Genomic DNA, 22,049 nt, shown 5'->3' on the forward strand with positions numbered 1-22,049 from the left:
GAAGCCAGTTTTTGCATTGCTGAGGCACCACGAATTTGTGGAGGCATGATTTTTGTGGTCCTGCCTATAGTCTAAGACAGGATCTATAGGATTAAAGTGGTTTGATTTCATTTCAATGTAAAAATCATATGAATTCATGAAGATCCGTGTAGATCCGACTTTTACCTTTTTCCAGAACAAGCCACAATTTGAAGGCAGGGCTGAGATAAAGCCTAGTTCAGGAGGTAATCCGGCACTGGCAGAGAATCAGAGCATCGTAGAGCTGGAAGGGACCTCTAAGGTCATCTAGTCCAACCCCCGGCACAGTGCAGGAAACTCACAAACACCTCCCCTCTAAATTCACAGAATCTTCATTGATATCAGATGGCCATCTAGCCTCTGCTTAAAAACCTCCAAGGAAAGAGAGCCCACCACCTCCTGAAAAATCCTAGAGTTGGAAGGGACCTCCAGGGCCATCTAGTCCAACCCCCTGCACAATGCAGGAAACTCACAAACACCTCCCCTAAATTCACAGGATCCTCATTGCTGTCAGATGGCCATCTAGCCTCTGTTAAAAAACCTCCAAGGAAAGAGAGCCCACCACCTCCTGAAGAATCCTAGAGTTGGAAGGGACCTCCAGGGTCATCTAGTCCAACCCCCTGCACAATGCAGGAAACTCACAAACAACCTCCCTCTAAATCCACAGGATCTTCATTGCTGTCAGATGGCCATCTAGCCTCTGTTGAAAAACCTTCAAGGAAGGAGAGCCCACCACCTCCTGAGGAAGTCTGTTCCACTGAGGAATCGCTCTAACAGTCAGGAAGTTCTTCCTCATGTTGAGCCGGAAACTCTTTTGATTTAATTTCAACCCATTGGTTCTGGTCCTACCTTCCGGGGCCACAGAAAACAATTCCACACCATCCTCTATATGATTTGAAGATGGTGATCCTATCACCTCTCAGCCGCCTCCTCTCCAGGCTAAACATCCCCAGCTCCTTCAACCTTTCCTCATAGGACTTGGTCTCCAGACCCCTCACCATCTTCGTCGCCTCCTCTGGACCCATTCCAGCTTGTCTAGATCCTTCTTAAAATGTGGTGCCCAAAACTGAACACAAGACTCCAGGTGAGGTCTTACCAGAGCAGACTACGCACCACGAATGAGCGTCTGAGCATGTACAGTGTCCTTCCACCGAGTGGGCAATCTGGAGCTGCCTCCCCTCCCTCCCTCCCTTCAGCCAAATTCGCATTTGAATCACTCTCGGCAAGTGTTACAAGAGATTCAAGTGGTCACCGAAAACTATTGTGAGGGACCCTTCAACCCCACTGAAGCACTCTGACCTCCACGAAGGTGCCTCGTCCAGAGAGCTTCAGGAGACTTCAGCACAAATAGTGGAGTTTGGGTTAAATGTTTGAATGGTTCTAGGGATGGGAAAGACTGAAGGCAAAAGAAGAAGGGGACGGCAAAAGAGGAGATGGCCGGACAGCGTTACTGATGGAACTAACATGAATCTGAGCAGACTTCGGAGGATGGTGGAAGACAGGAGGGCCTGGCGTGACTTGGTCCTTGGGGTTGCAAAGAGTCGGACTCGACTGTGCGACTGAACAACAGCGAGAAGGATGGAAACCCTCCGATGCCCTGCGGTCTGCAGCCCTGCCCCACTCATAGATGGACCACGGGGGCTGTCCGGAGGCACCAGAGCCTGAATTAGCTAATTTTGTGCCCGTGGCAAGCAGGTGACACTGCGACTTTCATGGTAGTTGTTTTGGCAAAAAGGGAAATGCACAGATCTTGAGTAACAATAACATTTCTTTTCGTCACGGTGCAGTTTTTCGGCACACTTAACTTCGTGCACCCAAGACAAGTGCCTCCCTTGCTTCGCCCTTAGCACAGCTCTGATGGGGGCACTTTGCACGTGCCCAGAGTTGCTCCTTTCACCTCCTGCAGCTTCTGCTGTCCAAAGCAAAGGGCTGGAAGGCAAAGTCTAGCCTCAGGGCAGGGAAGGCCTGGCCAGGAAGCTACGCAGAGCAAAAGCCCTCTGACCAGGGCGGTCTCACTCATGCGGAGCAGCGGCCCTGCGCCCTGCAGAGGGCGCTCTCCTCCCCTCTCCTCTCCCCGGCCGGGGGTGGGGGGGAGGCTGGCTTGTCTCGGCCCTCCCTAGCATTGCACCCCTCTAGTGCTGCTGATTGGGGGGGGGCTTCCTCTGCTCCCCAAGAATGGAGGGGAGATGGGGACGGGGCTGGTTCAGCTAGCCTGGCTGTGTTGAAGGACAGGCACGCCTGAAGCCCCGGAAAGGCGCATCAAAGACTTTTCAGTAGCTCCTTTCTAAAATAAAGCAGCAAAATTATGCCATGAAGCATAAACAAAGTGCTTCAGCTGCCCCCTCCCCCCCCCCCATGTCACAGGTCACCCCGTTCCCTGGCAAAGAAAGAAAGGCCAACGTGAAGTTTTGAAAAAGAGTGCTTTTTAAAAAGTGGCAAATGGTGCCATCTGCTGGCAGCATTCAAAAGCGCAACCCAAACTGGGGATGGGCCCAATCCTGTTTAGCGCTTCAGAAGGCACCCCTGTCGGCCTGAGTCCAAGCAGGCACCTTGAAGACCAAAAGAGTTCTCTTCAAGGTATAAGCTTTCCTGTGCATGCACACATCTGGGTGTTTTGGCCACTGTGTGACACAGAGTGTTGGACTGGAGTGGCCATTGGCCTGATCCAACATGGCTTCTCTTATGTTCTTATGTGACACAAAGCATTGGACTGGAGGGGCCATTGGCCTGATCCAACATGGCTTCTCTTATGTTCTTGTGTGACACAGAGTGTTGGACTGGAGGGGCCATTGGCCTGATCCAACAGGGCTTCTCTTATGTTCTTGTGTGACACAGAGTGTTGGACTGGATGGGCCATTGGCCTGATCCAACATGGATTCTCTGATGTTCTTATGTGACACAGAGTGTTGGACTGGATGGGCCATTGGCCTGATCCAACATGGCTTCTCTTCTGTTCTTATGTGACACACAGTGTTGGACTGGATGGGCCACTGGCCTGATCCAACATGACTTCTCTTCTGTTCTTATGTGACACATAGCGTTGGAGTGGATGGGCCACTGGCCTGATCCAACATGGCTTCTCTGATGTTCTTATGTGACACAGAGTGTTGGACTGGAGTGGACATTGGTCTGATCCAATATGGCTTCTCTTATGTTCTTATGTGACAGAGTGTTAGACTGGAGGGGCCACTGGCCTGATCCAACATGGATTCTCTGATGTTCTTATGTGACACAGAGTGTTGGACTGGATGGGCCATTGGCCTGATCTAATATGGCTTCTCTGATGTTCTTATGTGACACAGAGAGTTGGACTGGATGGGCCATTGGCCTGATCCAGCATGGCTACTCTTATGTGACACAGAGTGTTGGACTGGAGGGGCCATTGGCCTGATCCAACATGGCTTCCCTTATGTTCTTATGTGATGCAGAGTGTTGGACTGGAGAGGCCATTGGCCTGATCCAACATGGCTTCTCTTATGTTCTTATGTGATGCAGAGTGTTGGACTGGAGAGGCCATTGGCCTGATCCAACATGGCTTCCCTTATGTTCTTATGTGATGCAGAGTGTTGGACTGGAGAGGCCATTGGCCTGATCCAACATGGCTTCCCTTATGTTCTTATGTGATGCAGAGTGTTGGACTGGAGAGGCCATTGGCCTGATCCAACATGGCTTCTCTTATGTTCTTCTGTGACATGGAGTGTTGGACTGGATGGGCCATTGGCCTGTTCCAACATGGCTTCTCTTCTGTTCACACTTCCTCAGATACAATGATGTGGAAGTTATCAGTGTGTCAAAATTGGGCAGAGGTGTCCTTAATTGTGGAATGCTGAGAGTAATTAATGGAGACCCTGACACCATGCACTTTCCGTCCATCTCCTCTCAAACATGGAAGCCACCTTACACCATCGTCTTCTTTGAAGTGGGATGACAACAGAGTCTCTCTTACTCTCAGCATTCTACGATGAAAGATACATCGGTCTCCAATGTTGGCATCTTTATTTCCTTCCCCAGTCGGAAGTTCTCTGCTAACAGGTTCTCCTGGGGGCTTACTGATCTCTACTGCCTCTTCTCGGGGCCCTTTGTAGGAGCCCAGGACAGACCGTCTCTCCCCCTCCAACACACACACACAATGCTGCCACAAAGCAAACAGTGAAGCAAACCATAAACTGTGAGAAAAATGTTCATGAGACAAAGAGTAGTACTTTTCTTCAACTGACACAAAAGGAATGTTCATTCACAGCCGGTTCAACAGTGGCAGATAACCAGACTGACACTATACAATGTATCAAGCCCCCTTTCCACCTGCAAATACTCTTCCCTCCTTCTATTCAAGTTAGGCTACAGTGGGCTCATATGATAAAATGGACTCCATAGGACAGATTGGAGTCCATTCTATACTATTAGTCCGTTGGACAGAATGGACTCCATTGTATCCTATAGGCCCATAGAATGGAATGGACTCCATTCTATCCTATGGGCTCATAGGATACAATGCAGTCCAGTCTGTTCTGTGGGCTGATAGCATAGAATGGAGTCCACTCCATTCCACCTGTCCACCCGGAGTCCACTCCGGTCCACCTGTCAGCTGCTTGCTTTAACAGGTGGGGAGCCACTGGAAGTGGGAGGGGTGAAAGGGAGGCTTCTATTGGCTGCTTACCTCCCCATCATTTTTCTGCCTCCCTGTATTCCTTCCATTTTCCTTTCACTCCTTTCTCCCAACTTTTCCATAACTCTCCCTCCCTTCCTTTCATTCTTTCTGTCTTTTTCTTTCATTCTATCTTCCTTTCTCATTTTCTCTCTCCTTTCTCCTTTTTTAATCTCTCCCTTCTGTTCGTTCTCTGTATCTGTCTTTCTTTTTATTTCATTCTGTCTACCTTCCTTTCATTTTTCATTCTCATACTCCTTTCTCCCCATCTTTCCCCTACTGTTCTTTCTCTCATTCTTTCTCTATCTCTCTCTTTTCATTCTCTTTGTCTATCTTCCTTCCTTCCTGCCACCTATACATTCATCACCCTTCCCCCCAATATTTTTCAAGGGCCCACTGTATTTCTTCCTACAATGAACTGCTAGTAAGTAAATAAATAATCAGGCTGGACCGGGCTTTAAAAAATAAAGTTACCCAGGACCTTTGGGAAGCTGAATTGTGGCTGATGCCTTATTCTGCAACTGCAGAACAGCAGCTCCCAAGCTCTCCAGAAGGAGATCTGTCCAGAAGAGCAGTGGGTTCTGGTGGGCTGGGCCTTTTGACACCATATGTGGACAGGAAGACTGAGTAAATGCTACAAATAAATCCCAAGACACAGCCATGTATATGCCCTCATAAGACTTTATTTATTGTTCCCCCCAACATTGCTATTCCAAAAAGAAACCACTAAGGCTCTGATGGACAGAAAACCACTTTGGAAGGCCTCAAATGGTTCTTGCATCTCGGAAAAGAGCATTTCTTTAAAACGAACAGGTAAAAATGACAAGTAGTTTTCAGCCGGAGCCAGTTATTCCTGAAGAGGAGAGACCCATTTCGACTCCTATGAGGTTAAAAACGTCACTAAGGAAAGGTCTCTGAAGGCTGGTTCTTGTGCAGCACGCAGACACACACGAATCTGTCCCTGGCATTCATTCTGGAGAAAGATCTGCTCCCAGAGGCCACCAGACAAGGCCATTGTGCATTGACCTTCTCAGGCAGCCCAAATAAACAGAGGTTAGAGGAAGACACTCTTTCTGGGAAAACAGATTAAGGCAAGAATACAGTGCGTTATCACCAGACACCCTTTGTTTCCCCAAGCCCAGTTTTAAATAAATCTATGAGGTAAAGGCTACGAAAGAGTTTTTGAGCTCTGGCTCTTGAACGGAGAGGACAAATCTTTCTGGACGACCCAAAGAGGCTGTGGGGAAAGCCCCCTGCTGCGGTCTGAGTGGGAGAGCGATCCCAGAGAAGTGCAGGTCAGGCCCAGCCGAGGGCCCACCGAGTTGGTGACCTCGCCCAAGGGAAGCGGAAGGCCTCCTCCAGGCCTGGCTGAGACGGGGAAGACTCCCTCAGGCCTTATAGTTCAGCTCAGCGTTCATCTTTGTGTACATCTCATAAATCGCGTCCAGGATGGGCGTCACTTTGGTTAGGAACTGGTGGATTTTCTCCAAGGTCTCCTCCTCCTTTCACTTCTTTGCCCTGCTCCAAGGCCTTCAGCAGATCCGATTTGTAGGGGAGAGCGTACACCGAGCCCTGGGAGGGGTGGAGGAGATTGTCTCAGAGAGGGTAGCTGCCAGAACACATATGGACATATGAAGCTGCCTTCTACTGAATCAGACCCTCAGTCCATCAAAGTCAGTATTGTCTACTCAGACTGGCAGCAGCTCTCCAGGGTCTCAAGCTGAGGTTTTTCACGCCTCTTTGCCTGGACCCTTTTTTGGAGATGCCGGGGGACCCTTTTTTGGAGATGCCGGGTGACATGATAGAGGTTTACAAGATAATGCATGGGATGGAGAAAGTAGAGAAAGAAGTACTTTTCTCCCTTTCTCACAATACAAGAACTCGTGGGCATTCGATGAAATTGCTGAGCAGACAGGTTAAAACGGATAAAAGGAAGTATTTCTTCACCAGAGGGTGATTAACATGTGGAATTCACTGCCACAGGAGGTGGTGGCAGCCACAAGTATAGCCACCTTCAAGAGGGGTTTAGATAAAAATATGGAGCAGAGGTCCATCAGTGGCTATTAGCCACAGTGTGTGTGTGTGTGTATATATATAAATTTTTTGCCACTGTGTGACACAGAGTGTTGGACTGGATGGGCCGTTGGCCTGATCCAACATGGCTTCTCTTATGTTCTTATGATTGAACCTGGGACCTTCTGGCTTACCAAGCAGATGCTCTACCGCTGAGCCACCGTCCCTCCCCAAACCTCTTTAGTCAACGGTGGCATTCTGGGAGTGCCAAAGAGAGAGGAGGGTTTCAGCCAGGGGTTCCTAGCGCGGTGCCCACAGGTGCCTGCCCTGCCAGCTCCTTTCCTGGGGCTTCCCAAGTGTTTGTAGAAAGTGGGTGAGAAAGGAAGAAAGGAGGGAAGAGGGCGGAGAGGAGGAGGGTGGAGAGGAGGAGAGAGAGACGGAGGGAGGATGAGGATGATATTGGATTTATATCTCACCCTGTACTCTGAATCTCAGAGTCTCAGAGAGGCTCACAATCTCCTATATCTTCCTCCCCCACAACAGACACCCTGTAAGGCAGGTGGGGCTGAGAGAGCTCTCCCAGAAGCTGCCCTTTCAAGGACAACTCCTATGACAGCTCTGGCTGACCCAAGGCCATTCCAGCAGGTGCAAGTGGAGGAGTGGGGAATCAAACCCAGTCCTCCCAGATAAGAGTCTGCGCACTTAACCATTACACCAAACTGAACAAAGCAGGAGTCAAGTGGCACCTTTAAGACCAACCAATTTTTATTTAGAACGTAAGCTTACGTTCTAAATAAAAATTGGTTGGTCTTAAAGGTGACACTTGACTCCTGCTTTGTTCAACTGCTGCAGACCACCACGGCTGCCCGCTTGGCTCTAACTACACCCAACTGGCACTCTGGGAGAGGTGGGGCTTCTGACTGCGTGTGCATCCTGTTCCAACAGAGTTTGTTAACAGAGGGAGGCAGAAGACTGGAACACCTCTGACGCTCTGTGCTTGTCTCCCTGTCCCCTGGCAGCCACGCTGTGGCTGACTCCCCCCCCTCCTCCTCCTCCTGTGGCAGCCAACCCACTGATGAGCCCACCACCCTGGGTCAGAATCTGAAAGGGGCCCACAGGCTGAGAAAGGCAGGGGACCCCCGGCCCACGCCATTGAGCCCTGCCTACCCGTTTCCGCAGGGCTGGTGACAACCCCAGAGGGGGCAGGGGCTGCAAAGTCCAATGGACTCCCGTCCCACTTCCCGTCTGGCTTAGCCCGCCCTCCTTAGCAGGCTCACCAAGAAGAGCTTCTGCAAGATCCAGCCGTGGTACTTCCGCAGGGCCATTTCGTAGGCTTTGGTGGCATTCACCCGGATGAGGTTGGGGTTGTCTTCGTCCCTCTCGCCGTCACACAGGCTTTGCAGCAGCACTTGGATGAACTTCAGGCCCCTGCAAGACCGGGGCGGGGGGGGGGGCAGAACAAGGGGAGGTTGGGCCCGCCTAGCAGCAACAAGCCTTCCCGCTCCGCCCACCAAGCCTGCCCCCCTTGGGTTTGCTTCCAGAATTTAGGCCCAGACAGCAGAGCAGCCTCACCTCCTCCCCGGAGGAAGGAAGGGCTGCCACGGGGAGGAAGTTCCCCTGCAGTGGAAAAGAGTGGGGCCCAGGAAAAGCTCCGCCCCCAGCTCTCACTTGTCCTCTCCATCCCAGACAGCCAGTGAGCCCTATGCCTGGGAAATGGGGGAGAGCCACAGACCATCTCTGGTCCTCACTGTCCGCATGGAGGAGGAGGAGGAGGAAAAGGAAAGGTCCCCTGGGCAAGCACCAGTCGTTTCCGACTCTGGGGTGACGTTGCTTTCACAATGTTTTCGTGGCAGACTTTTTACGGGGTGGTTTGCCCTTGCCTTCCCCAGTCCTCTACACTTTCCCCCCAGCAAGCTGGGGACTCGTTTGACCGACCTCGGAAGGATGGAAGGCTGAGTCAACCTCGAGCCGGCTACCTGAAAACCCAGCTTCCGCCGGGGATCAAACTCAGGTCGTGAACAGAGCTTAGGACTGCAGCTTTAACACTCTGCGCCATGGGAGGAGGGGGAGGAGGCAGCAAAACCTTATTGATTTTAGCTTATTGATTTTAAAGTCGCCGCAAGACCCTTCAGGAGAGTGGCAATTAGAAAAAGTAATAAAATAAAAGTAATAAAAAAATTATACATATTATCTGAGTTTCAGTGGTTTTTAACTTCTTTGTTATGATATTGCTTAAGTGACATAAATTGCTGTGAGCCACTATGGGGGAGCAGTGATATTTAAAAGTCTATGACTGGGGTTGCCAAGCTCAGGAGCCCCATGTGGCTCTTTCACACATATTGTGTGGCTCTTGAAGCCCCGCCCCCCACCCCATCGGCCAGCTTGCAGAAGGCATTTGTCTCTTTAAATCACTTCTCCCAGCCAAGCCAGCTGGCAGCTTGGGGAATGCATTTAAAGTTGCTTTCTTTCTACCTCTCCCTCCCTTATCCCTCCCTTCATCTATTTGCCTGCCTGCCTACCTTCCTGTCTGTCTTCCTTCCCTCAAACATCTGACATTCATGTCCTGCAGCTCTCAAACATCTGACATTTATTCTATGTGGCTCTTATGTTAAGCAAGTTTGGCCACTCCTGGTCTACGGAATAAAATCAGCCAGCGGTATGATCCCAGCTGTGGGAGGGGGCCCTCTTGGAGGGGGGGGGAAGCTTCTCACTCTGCTTCAGCATCAGCCGCCATTTAGCCCTCCCCGCAGGAGAAGCAAAGGAAGGTCTCTGCAGCTCACCTTTTCAGCACATGAGGGCCAGCGTGGCCCCAACCTTGGGCCAAGCAGAGCCGTGCATCTCCTTTTCGGCCTCCAGGATGTTCTGCAGGGTTTTGAACTTGGTGGGATTGGACTCATAAACCGCTCGGATTTTCTGAAACAGAAGCAAACAGAACCATTTGGCCTGAAACTGCCCACCTTGTTGACCATCATGGAAGGGGAGAAGGAATCTCTCTGGGGCCAGCTCTGCCCCATGGCCTCTCCCTGCCTCCCATCTGGCCCCCAGGTGCAGGATCACACAGGAAGGAAGGAAGGAAGGAAGGAAGGAAGGAAGGAAGGAAGGAAGGAAGGAAGGAAGGAAGGAAGGAAGGAAGGAAGGGAGGAGGGAGGGAGGGAGGGAGGAGGGAGGGAGGGAGGGAGGGAAGAAGAGAGGGAGGGAGGAAGAGAGGGAGGGAGGGAGGAAGGGAGGGAGGGAGGAAGAGAGGGAGGGAGGGAGGAAGGAAGGAAGGAAGGGAGGGAGGAAAGAAGGGAGGAAGAGAGGGAGAGAGGGAGGAAAGAAGGGAGGGAGGAAGGAAGGAAGGGAGGGAGGGAGTAAGAGAGGGAGGGAGGGAGGAAAGAAGGGAGGGAGAAGGAAGGAAGGAAGGAAGGGAGGGAGGGAGGGAGGAAGAGAGGGAGGGAGGGAGGGAGGAAGAGAGGGAGGGAGGGAGGGAGGAAAGAAGGGAGGAAGGGAGGGAGGAAGAGAGGGAGGAAAGAATAGGGAGGGAGAGGAGGAGAGAGGGAGAGAGGGAGGAAAGAAGGGAGGAAGGGAGGGAGGGAGTAAGAGAGGGAGGGAGGGAGGAAAGAAGGGAGGGAGGGAGGAAAGAACGGAGGGAGGGAGGAAGAAGGGAGGAAGGAAGGGTCTTGCCATGCCCTCTGCAGCATAACCGACCCCCCTGTTGTGAGGGAAAGGCAGCTTACTGGGCATTTGGCACCGGCCTCAGAGATGCACACCGCACCTCCCTTCTGAAACCGGGGTGCTTCCCGTCCCCCACCCACTTCTCACCTACCTTAATGTTACCAGTTAGATCAGCTTTGACAGGCGCATACACGATTGGGGTCCCCAAGCAATCTAGAGGAGAAGAGAACCCATCTTGGGTCAGTGCAGCCCACAGGGCACCCACCCCTTCCCCCTCGCAGGCCAGTGGGGCGGGGCTGGAGCATGTGCGCAGGGTCTGGGCCTCTTCCCTGAACCCACCGAAGACCAGCCAGCCTGCCCTGACTTTAGTGCCCAGGAAGGCTGCGGGAGGCCTTCACCCCTCTACGGGTTTCCGTTTCTGAGCAGCAGCGCTTGGATCAGCTCGAGCAAGAACAAGAAGATGAGGATGAAGAAGATATCGGATTTATATCCTGCCCTCCGCTCTGAATCTCAGAGTGGCTCCCAATCTCCTTTATCTTTCTCCCCCACACCCTGTGAGGTGGGTGGGGCTGAGAGGGCTCTCCCAGAAGCTGCCCTTTCAAGAAAAGTAAGTAAAGTAAAATTTTATTTGTATCCCGCCCTCCCCCGCCGGAGCAGGCTCAGGGCGGCTAACAACAAAAAAGATAACAATACATTGATAAAACTTCATACTAATGAACATTAATAATAAAACCACTTAATACATTAGTTAAAACAATTAATCTAATACATTAAAGTAAACCTAACAATTGATGTAGACGGCGAGTGTTTCTTGTTATGCACTTATTGCTCAGCTGTTCGTGAATGCCAATTTAAAGAGGGCGGTCTTGCAGGCCCTGCAGAACTGGTCAAGGTTCCGCAGGGCCCGCACCTCCTCTGGGAGCTGATTCCAGAGATGTGGGGCCGTGGAAGAAAAGGCCCATGTGCGGGTGTTCTGGAGTTTAATTTCTTTTGGCCCAGGGGTAGTCAATCTGTTTTTTCCTATCGACCTCAGTGCTCTCTGGGGCTCGTACGGAAACTGGATTTATATCCCACCCTGTACTCTGAATCTCAGTGGTCACAATCTCCTTTGCCTTCCCCCCCTGCCTCCCCCCGCAAACAAGAGAAACCCTGTGAGGTGGGTGGGGCTGAGAGAGCTATCCCGGAAGCTGCCCTTTCAAGGACAACTCTGCGAGAGCTATGGCTAACCCAAGGCCATTCCAGCAGCTGCAAGTGGAGGAGTGGGGAATCAAACAAGCATGATGCAGCAGACAGAACCCCAGAGAGCAGGGCTTGTATCTGCCCCCCAGCTTCTCTCAGCCTTACTGACGCTGTAGGAATGTGTGTGGAGGGGGGGGGGGAAGGGAGATAATATAACTGGCTCGGCGAATGTGCCAGCCTCCGCCTTTGAAAGAAAGGAAAGGGCACAAGCGTGATGAAGCGAGAAACACAATGCAAGGAGGGCAGGAAGATAAGAGAGCCCAGACAATATTATAGTCCCGGGAAACTGAGCTGCTCCGTCTCCCCAGCCCTGCTCCTCGCTCTCCCCCTCCTGCTTTTGTGGCTCCCAAAAGGGTTGAACAGACATTTTAAAAAACACAAGCCTTCATCACAAAATAATTTTAGCAGGTGCTTAAAGGGGTGTTCACCCATGCAAGAACACCTGGAGCTACTTTAAGCTGAATCGGACCCTCTCTCAAGGTGCGTCTCGTCAACTCAGACCGTCAGTGGCTCTCCAGGGTCTCAGACGGAGGCTTGTCACATCACCTCCTACCTGATCTTTTAAAATAAATCTGAAGGGGCCAGAGATTGAACCTGATCCCTTCTGCATGCCAAGAAGATGCACTACTGCTGAGCCACGCCCAACTGGAGATGCCGGGGATTGAACCTGGGGCCTTATGTGTGCCAAGCACAGGCTTTTCCAGAGAGCCAGAGCCCTTCCCTGCTGTTCTCAGTGAGACAGGATGCAGGGGTATCTGCCTGCCTGCCACCTCTTCTCCCTCGGGCCTTGAGGGTGGTGCAAATAAGTACAAAGGTGCACACTACAGGTACTTTCCACCCCCTTGCCCACACACAAAGAAGCACTCTCCCTTGTTGCAGTCGGGCCCTTAAAAATGACAGGAGCACTTCCAAGCGCTTCAGAAATATTCTTAGGCTTGAGGAGTTTCTAGTTTTGTGAGCCAGTTTGCTATAGTGGTTAAGTGCGTGGACTCTTATCTGGGAGAACCAGGTTTGATTCCCCACTCCTCCACTTGCAGCTGTTGGAATGGCCTTGGGTCAGCCAGAGCTCTCTTATCTGGGAGAACCGGGTTTGATTCCCCACTCCTCCACTTGCAGATGCTGGAATGGCCTTGGGTCAGCCAGAGCTCTCTTATCTGGGAGAACCGGGTTTGATTCCCCACTCCTCCACTTGCAGCTGCTGGAATGGCTTTGGGTCAGCCAGAGCTCTCTTATCTGGGAGAACCGGGTTTGATTCCCCACTCCTCCACTTGCACCTGCTGGAAGGGCCTTGGGTCAGCCATGGCTCTCACAGAGGTTGTCCTTGAAAGGGTAGCTTCTCTCTCAGCCCCACCTTCCTCACAGGGTGTCTGTTGGGGGACGGGGGGAGGAAGGTAAAGGAGATTGTGAGTCACTCTGATTCAGAGTATAGGGTGGGATATAAATCCAATCTCTTCTTCTTCTAGTGGCCAGACGTCCCACAGTTCTCCACCTCTCCGATGCTTCTGCCGTTCACTGAATGATCCCACCAGCTATCAGGGACTTGGAGGATGGCTTGAAACCAGCCTGTTGTGCTAGAAAGGCCCAGAAGAAGCAGTTCTGCTCCAGGCCCTCAAAGTAGCCTTTGTGCCGCAGGCCGGCCTGGACCGGGGGAGCAGAGTGAGCCACGGGACACATTTCCAAGCATAATAGCCGATATTGTGAATCTGGGAACAAAACAGGCCTGGCCATTGTCTTCGGGAAGCCTTTGCTTCTATGGCGGAATCAGGGAGGGAGGGAGGGATCTCTTCATGCAATTGCGGGGGGGGGGGGGGGGAACCATCCTCTGGACTTTGTGGAAGTTGTGCTGCTAAAGTGGTGGAAGACACCCTGTGGAAGATCCAACACACGCACCTGTCATCAGTCTATCTTCAAGCATCAGAAAAGGCCCCTTCCTCTCTATCTTTCCCAATCCAAACTCTATGATTTGTACAAGATACACAAAGCTGCCTTCTGCTGAAACAGACACACACACACCCTTGGTCCTTCATTGTCTACGCAGACTGGCAGCAGCTCTCCAGGGTCTCTGGCCGGGGAGAGCCAGTTTGGTGTAGTGGTTAAGTGTGCGGACTCTTATCTGGGACAACCGGGTTTGATTCCCCACTCCTCCACTTGCAGCTGCTGGGATGGCCTTGGGTCAGCCATAGCTCTGGCAGAGGTTGTCCTTGAAAGGGCAGCTGCTGTGAGAGCCCTCTCCAGCCCCACCCACCTCACAGGGTGTCTGTTGGGGAGGGAGATAAAGGAGATTGTAAGCAGCTCTGAGTCTCTGAGATAGGGCGGGGTATACATCTACAGTCTTCTTCTCAGCCACCCTTCTTCAGACTGGCGTGGGCGTGGGGGGGGGATGTAGGAAGACACACGCAGCCATTGGTCACCCAGCTGCTTGTTTTTCAAGGGCCACGAGCCTGAGGCAAGAGGAGATAGAACCTGCTACATTCCAGTTTCTCCAGTTCAAGCTCAGTGACTGTAACCCTGCTCTCCAGGGCTTGTCCGTGCAGAATTTCCGGAGCTACGTTCCCTTCCCAGCAGTTGCTGAGGCCATGGAGGGACAAGATGGATGCTTCCCTTCCCTTCTCCTCTCTTGGCCTGATCCTGCAAGGCAGGCTGAGCAGAGCACAGCACATGTGGGAAAGGGCCCCGCCTACAGAGCCGAGGGCCGGCTGCAGTGGAGCAGTCATGGGGAAAACGCCCTTCAAGTAGCCACATGTGGATCCAAGGTTTTTGTTAAATGACACCACCGAGCAGAAACTCCAAGCAGCCCCACAGCTTTCCAGCCAAGGGCTGGGAGAGGAGGACATGGAAGGGGAGTCCATGGAGGGGGCTCTGGACGTCAGAAGCCAGCTACTGCCTCCCTGGTCACCTGATGCCCCCAAAGCAGTCGACAGGAAACAGATGCCTGCAGAGGAAACCAGCTGCAGAGACAGGGAGATGCAGCAGCCCCTGGGCAAGCGTGGCTGCAGACCCAGCCAGAGGGGGAGCCCTTTGCCCCCCTCACCCCCGATCTCAGCCAGGGGGAGGTGAGGTTCAAGCAGAGAGCCTGGCAGGTCTGCTCTCCGGCTCAGCTGGCCGGTCAAACCGGTCGACCAGGATCCTGGACTGACCGATAACATCACCGCAGTGAGGTAATCCACTCTCTTCCCAGGTTGCAAAAGGAAGCAGTGGAACAGACAGGGTGTAGGATGAGCTCTGGGGAAATGCCAGGGAGGGAGGGCAAGAAATTCCTGCTTGAGATCCCTTGATGATGAAGCTCATTGTGAAATGCAGCAGGATCGCAAAGAAGAAGAGATTGGATTTGTTCCGCGCCCTTCTCTGGGAGCAGCTTCCCTTTCCTTCCTTGCCCCACAACAGACACCCTGTGAGGAGGGTGGGGCTGAGAGAACTACAACAGAAATGTGACTGGCCCAGGGTCACCCAGCTGCATGTGGAGAAGCAGAGAATCAAGCCGGGTTCTCCAGATTAGAGTCTGCCGCTCTTAACCACAACACCTGAATCAAGGGGCCAGTAGCTACCCTCACTTTTGCTCCTGCCTTATTTTCTTCCCCATTCTTAGAAAAGACAGACTGAGGAAAGCCTGGCAGAGAATCCACAGAGGCACGCGTGGACCAGGCCCGGGTACAAAGAGATTGGAAGGAGGAGGAAGGGGGGCACAGGGACCCAAAGCCAAACCCTGGCCTGCCCTATTTCAATGCTCCCTCAGCACCTGAAAACCAACAGCCAGTTTCTATTTCTAATCAGAACCTGTGTGGGTATGGAGCAGCATTACGTTTCATGGGTCTCCTTAAAGGGGCTTTGAAAGAGCAGTTTATGAAGTTAGAAAACCTTCATGTGCCACACATATCAAAAGCTGTATGAAAAGTTTAATGTACAAACAGTTTTTACAATGGTCCAAATTCCACCTTATCTAGACCAAAGGAGAATTCTGGGGCAAGAGCCATGAGACATCCATGAACTTGGGGAGGGAAAGGTGCTGCCCCAGAGAAAGGTAGCGTGTGGACAACCCAGAAAGATCCCTCTGGCACCTTCCCCCCCCCCCCCCCCACAAGCTCCACAGAACCATCCTGCCTATTTTAAGAAGCCAAGATAAAACCGCAGGCTGAGGTCAACCCCATGGAAGCCCTGTGGGAGCAGTCTGGCCCAGGGTTCGAGAAAGCCACCTGAGAAGAGAAGGGGCAGATCTCACAGGAACCTCCAATCTGCCCCAGAGGCCCCTCAGGTTTGGATGCGTAGCAGCTCCTCAGATGCCCTTGCCCACGAGTTCAGAGATAGGAGGCCACGTTCTGGGGCACACCTCACACTCTGCTCTGCCCCCTTGCTGCAGGTCAGATCCAAGGTTGGAAAATGGAGCAAAAGACATCCCCTTCCCCCGGCAAAAATCTCTCTCATGGCTGGCATAAGGGGCAGGAAAACGTCTCAGATGTTGTAAGAACAAGGGGCCCTCTGGCCCCCCAACCAGCAGTGCTCGAGCAAATGGAAGCGCAGCAAAGGATCCTCTAACTGAGCCCTCTGCTGCTCCCAGACAGGAGGGAGGAGGCCGTCTGACAAGCCCAGCTGCTCTGTCTGGCATGAAGGCAGGCTGCCTCTGGAAATGGAGGCTCAATTTTGCTAACACTTTAGGGAGAGAGAGAGAAGAGAGGCTGCCAGCTGTCCCTCCAAAGGAAGCCACTACTAAAGGTCATAAGAATCCTAGAGTTGGAAGGGACCTTCAGGGTCATCTAGTCCAACCCCCTGCACAATTCAGGATACTCACAAATACCTCCCTCTAAATGCACAGGATCTTCATTGCTGTCAGATGGCCATCTAATCTCTGTTGAAAAACCTCCAAGGAAGAAGGTCAGAGGAGCTCTGCAGCACCAGGCCAAAGACGGAAGGGGCTGTGGCTCAGCAACAGAGCATCCGCTTGGCATGCAGAAGGTCCCAGGTTCAATTCTTGGCAGCATCTCCAGCTAAAGGATCTGGCAGTAGATGACGTGGAAGACCTTTCTCTGCTTGAGATCCTGGAGAGCTGCTGCCAGTAGGAGTAGACAACAGGGGGGGGGGGGAGTCTGATTCAGTAGAAGGCAGCTTCGTGTGTCCACTAGATCAGAATTCTCACTCCCCTGGCTGGGCAGGGGCCTGCAGGTAGGACAGGAAGGCAGCCGCCTCCCCCCCAGGTGCGTCTGATGAAGGCTTGAGGTTCACCTGGAAGTCCTCCCTTGCATCACAGATGAGTAGGGGACAAGTGGTCATTACCCAGCAAACACAAGGGCATCCTCTGCACATGCACAGAGGCATTCTTGGCCTTGATCACTACCTGGTAGAAGTTGAATAGTCTCTAGCTGAGATTCACCTTGGAGAGATCCAGCTGGGTCGCCATTTTGGTCTGAAGCACCAGAACAAAGCTTGAATCCAGGGGCAGCTACTAAGACCAATGAAGTTTGATTCTGGGTAGAAGCTTTTGGGGGCAGGCCCACTTCCTCAGATGCACATGGGAGCTTATACCTGGAGTTAAGCTTTGTTGGCCTTAAAGAGGCTGCTGGACTCAGACTTTGAGCCCGGGGAGCATTTATTTCCTTGGGCTCTCCAAAACTTAGGATTTTTAGTTTCCAGAAAAAACCTGACCGCTCTGCTCCTCTCGCACCTGTCCGCGGAGAAGGCGACACCCAACCATCGGAGATGTCCAGGTGGGGCAGGAGTCTCGGTTACATCTATTATGAGAGCGCGCTCCTTATTTGACAAAGCAGCTATCCCGTTTCTGAGACGCTGCATTTCCATCGCTTGGCCTGACTCCTCCGGGGGCAAACAGTTGCTTCGGAGCTCAGCTTTCTGGCTGGCTCCACCATGGAGATTCCCTCTAGACAAAAACCCACTGAAGGATCCACCTCCTTGTCAAGACGAGAACTCTCCATGTGTGGGTGAAAGACCTCCAAGCTGCCAAGCAAAAGTAGGCTCAGAGTAAAGCAAGGAGGCAAATACTCCAAGACAAAGAAAAGGCACTCTGTTCATGCCCAGAAGTACAGTCTGGAGCCCTGGAAGCAATCACACCCACACACAAAAGCCCCACATAAGAGTGGGGAAAAGCTGGGCTCAGGATCCTATGCTACAATCCTGCAAATTCTGCCAGCACAACGGCCCCAGGCACAGGTGTGCAAACTTCGCCTGCTTAGTGCTAGCTGAAACCACCACGGGAGCCCACGCACAGTCAGGCCAAGGTGGAAGTGGAGAAAGGGGCCCTCCTGTAAGCTCCCCGCTTGAGTTTTGCACGCGGCAGAATTATACCTGAGCTGCTTTCCGGCTCCAAGGAGCGCAAAGGGTCAGGATTCAACCAGCATTAATACTGGGGAGTAAGCAGCTGAGAAGTTGAAGGGGCAAATGTGAAAGAACAAGGCCAGATGCAAACAGCCCTGCCTGAACAAGAAAAGCTGCGACCCGGAGCCAGAAAGTCTCTGACCACATGCAGAGTCCCTGGCTGCTTCCAAAGCCCTCAAGCATCTGGGAGTGTTTGTGGCACAGCTAAGCTGAAACTCAACCTTGGTTTCTCCATCCTCCCAGCTGGTGTTTTCATGCCCTTCACTGGTACCGGAGGCTGTTCCAGAAGAGGAAATACAACCAGGGGCTGGGAGCCAAGCCACACCCCAGCCATCCCAAGACAGGCACCTGCCACACGCCCCTTGAGGGCAAGGCTAGGCCGGCAAAGGGCGCTGGGCCCGGCACTCCCCCCTCCGTTGGCCCCAAACCACAACAAGGCCTGTGGGGGGCTGGGGTAAAGAGAGGCTCCAGGTGAGAATCAAGCCCCCTGCTCCCCCAGCATGGGCTACATTCTTGCCGGTTACAATTGCAACATTTCCTGACTCTGGTGGCAATTCTCTGGCTCCTTTCTGCGGATTTTGGCCATGTGGCTCTCATTCTTTGCTGGCTGTTTCCTTTTTCCAAGTGAGGAACTGAAACAGCAAGAGAAACTGGCCTGGGGAGGGTCAGCTCTCTTCTGGCCACACGTTTCCAAGGCAATTTCTGGATCTCAAATGCTAGCGTGACAAATCCACCCACCAGACCCAAGCCCACTGCCAGAGAGAAACAGAGCTGGAAGGGATCCCCTAAGGGTCATCTAGTCCAACCCTCGGCACAATGCAGGGAATTCACAGCTGCTTCCTCCCCATTCCCCTAATGACCCCCTGCCTACAGGAAGGGGAGGGGAACCAGGATCCCTGGGCCAAACTGGCCAGGAGGGAACTTCCTTCCTGCCTTCCCTCTTATGGTCTGCCTAAAACCACAGCGAATCAGATCTAGTGATGGAGAAGTGCCGTCACTCACCTTTCTCCCCCCGCCCCCCAACCCCGTGCAACATCTAAGTGCAGGGATGGCCAAAGTTGCTTAATGTAAGAGCCACACAGAATAAACATCAGATGTTTGAGAGCAGAAAGGGAAAGGAAAGGAAAAGAAAAGAAGATGGGGAGAGAGGTAGAAAGAAAGCAACTTTAACTCCAAATGCATTCTCCAATATGCCAGCCGGAGAAATTAAAGAGACAAATGCCTTTTCCAAGCTGGCTGACAGAGCGGTGGGGATTTCAAGAGCCACACAATATGTGTGAAAGAGCCACATGGCTCTCGAGCCACAGTTTGGCCACCCCTGCCTAAGAGGAAAGGAAGGGAGGGTCAAGAAGAGGCCCCCCTGTGGAGGAGAGCCCAGCAGCAAGAACCTGAAAGAAACCAGAGAGCAGCAGCTCTCCCAGCAGGGAGCAAAGAGAGCACCCCTCCACCAAATCTGGCAACATACCCCCCCCCCCCTTCTTCACAAAGCAGAATTTAAGAGGAGGGAAGAGAGATTCCTTCAGGTACTTGAAGGGCTGTCCTATAGAGAATGGGGTGGAATTGTTTTCTGTGGCCCCAGAAGGCAGGACCAGAACCAGTGGGTTGAAATTAAATCAAAAGAGTTTCCGGCTCAACATCAGGAGGAAGAACTTCCTGACCGTTAGAGCGATTCCTCAGTGGAACAGGCTTCCTCCTCGGGAGTTGGTGGGCTCTCCTTCCTTGGAGGTTTTTCAACATGGCTAGATGGCCATCTGACAGCAGTGAAGATCCTGTGAATTTAGGGGGAGGTGTTTGTGAGTTTCCTGCATTGTGCAGGGGGTTGGACTAGGTGACCCTGGAGGTCCCTTCCAACTCTAGAATTCTATGATTCTCCTTTGGAGGTTTTTCAACAGAGGCTAGATGGCCATCTGACAGCAATGAGGATCCTGTGAGTTTCCTGCCTTGTGCAGGGGGTTGGACTAGATGACCCTGGAGGTCCCTTCCAATTCTAGGATTCTATGATTCTGATTCTCCTTTGGAGGCTCTTCAGCAGAGGCTAGATGGCCATCTGACAGCAACGAGGATCCTGTGAACTTAGGGGAAGGAGTTTGTGAGTTTCCTGCCTTGTGCAGGGGGTTGGACTAGATGACCCTGGAGGTCCCTTCCAGTTCTAGGATTCTATGATTTCCTCCCGGGCCGGACTCAGTGCGGGGCTCTGGGTTCCAATCGCACCTCTTCTCCGCGCGCCCTGGGCAAGGCTGCATGCACGAGGGGGCAGCAGCAGCAGGAGCCTCCGCGCGGCCCCGATCCCTCCCTCCCGGCGGGGCTCACCGAAGAAGGGCGGCAGGTGGGAGACGGCCTCGAGGAAGGGCTCCGTCTCGATCTGCTTGTCGGCCGGCAGCACCTTGAACTCGGACTCCAGCAGCAGGGCCATGGCGTCGGCCACCGAGGGGAAGGCGGCGGCGCCTGCTGGGCCTCCTCCACGTCCGGCCCCTGCGGCTGCGGCTGCGGCTGGGCTCGGGGTCGGGGCTGGGGCGGCCAGGGTGGCGGCTCGGCGCTCGGTTGCGCGCAGGCGGGGCTGGGCGGCAGGCGCCGGCAAAAGCCCGGGCGGGGGCGGAGCTCCGCCCCGGGGAGGGCGCAGGGCGGGCAGCATGTGCCGAGTGTCCCCGCCTGCCCGCTCGGGCCCCGGGCCGCGGGGCGTGGAGGCGCACGGAGCATGTCGGAGGCTTGCCAAGGGCACCGCGGGAAATCTCGGGGGGCTTGGGGGGGCGGAGCCGGGAGACTTGGGGGCGGAGCCGGGAGCAAGGGGGTGACCAGCACGGTGGAACGCCGAAGGGAGCTCTGGCCAGCACGTGGGAAGGGGCCACCCCGCTCCCGTGAAATGCCTGCCCTCCCTTGGGAAGAATGAAGGGGAGCGGCACCTCTTTGGGGGGCTCACAGAATTAGACCCCCTGGCCCAGGGGTAGGGAACGTTGGCTCGCCAGATGTCTTTTGCCTACAGCTCCCATCAGCCCCAGCCAGCGTGGCCAATGGCTGAGGCTGATGGGAGTTGTAGGCAAAAAACATCTGGAGAGCCAACGCTCCCTACCCCTGAATCCTTTTGACACTTGGAGGGTGCTTTGAAGAGAGGCACCGGATACTGTGCTGCAAATTTGGGGCCTCTACCGCAAAAAACAGTCCCCCCCTGGGCCCCGAGCCCCAGATACTCACGGATCTATTCTCCATTATATCCTATGGGAACCTGTCTCCATAGGAAATAATGGAGTGTGCAGCAGACCTTTCCCTCCCCCTCCTGCTTTCTGATGACCCTGAAGCAGAGTGGAGGGCCTCCAAACCAAGGGATTCCCTGCCCCCACCTGGGGATTGGCAGCCCTAAGCATGTGCAGAGTGCCTTCGCTTTCCGGCTGGGTCTCCCCTCCCAGTTTGGTGTAGTGGCTAAGTGTGCGGACTCTTATCTGGGAGAACCGGGTTTGATTCCCCACTTCTCCACTTGACCCTCTGGAATGGCCTTGGGTCAGCCAGAGCTCTCTTATCTGGGAGAACCAGGTTTGATTCCCCACTTCTCCACTTGACCTGCTGGAATGGCCTTGGGTCAGCCAGAGCTCTCTTATCTGGGAGAACCAGGTTTGATTCCCCTCTCCTCCACTTGCACCTGCTGGAATGGCCTTGGGTCAGCCAGAGCTCTCTTATCTGGGAGAACCGGGTTTGATTCCCCACTCCTCCACTTGCACCTGCTGGAATGGTCTTGGGGCAGCCAGAGCTCTTGGAGTTATATTTGTGAGCCAGTTTAGTGTAAAGGTTAAGTGTGCAGATTCTTATCTGGGAGAACCGGTTTGATTCCCCACTCCTCCACTTGCACCTGCTGGAATGGCCTTGGGTCAGCCAGAGCTCTTTTATCTGGGAGAACCGGGTTTGATTCCCCACTTCTCCAGTTGACCTGCTGGAATGGCCTTGGGTCAGCCAGAGCTCTGGCAGATGCCCCATCCCAAGAGGAAGCCTTTCAATCGGAGACTGAAGCCTCCAAAGGCACATGGTCCTCTGGGGGCGGGGCTTCCCCCCCCCCCCGCGCTGGCCAGCTGACTGGGGGCGGGAAGAACTCCCTCTGGGACCTGGGGATTGGCAAGCCTAGTTTCAGAGAGAAGGGTGGGGTATAAATCTGCAGTCTTCTTCTTAATCCGTT

At 53.3% G+C, this 22,049-nt stretch overlaps 1 protein-coding gene across 1 annotated transcript; it reads right to left on the bottom strand.

Annotated features, from left to right (window-relative positions):
- Positions 1 to 5,988: 5,988 nt before the first annotated feature.
- On the bottom strand, positions 5,989 to 20,340 carry LOC132579146 (glycolipid transfer protein-like). Its single transcript, XM_060249351.1, is given in 7 exon segments — positions 5,989 to 6,168; positions 6,170 to 6,235; positions 7,954 to 8,104; positions 9,149 to 9,158; positions 9,466 to 9,589; positions 10,482 to 10,543; positions 20,201 to 20,340. Coding segments are annotated over 7 exon segments (633 nt in total). The 5' UTR covers positions 20,304 to 20,340; the 3' UTR covers positions 5,989 to 6,051.
- Between the last annotated feature and the right edge of the window lie 1,709 nt (positions 20,341 to 22,049).

Source organism: Heteronotia binoei, chromosome 11, assembly GCF_032191835.1.
Source record: "Heteronotia binoei isolate CCM8104 ecotype False Entrance Well chromosome 11, APGP_CSIRO_Hbin_v1, whole genome shotgun sequence".
Classification (NCBI taxonomy): domain Eukaryota; kingdom Metazoa; phylum Chordata; class Lepidosauria; order Squamata; family Gekkonidae; genus Heteronotia; species Heteronotia binoei.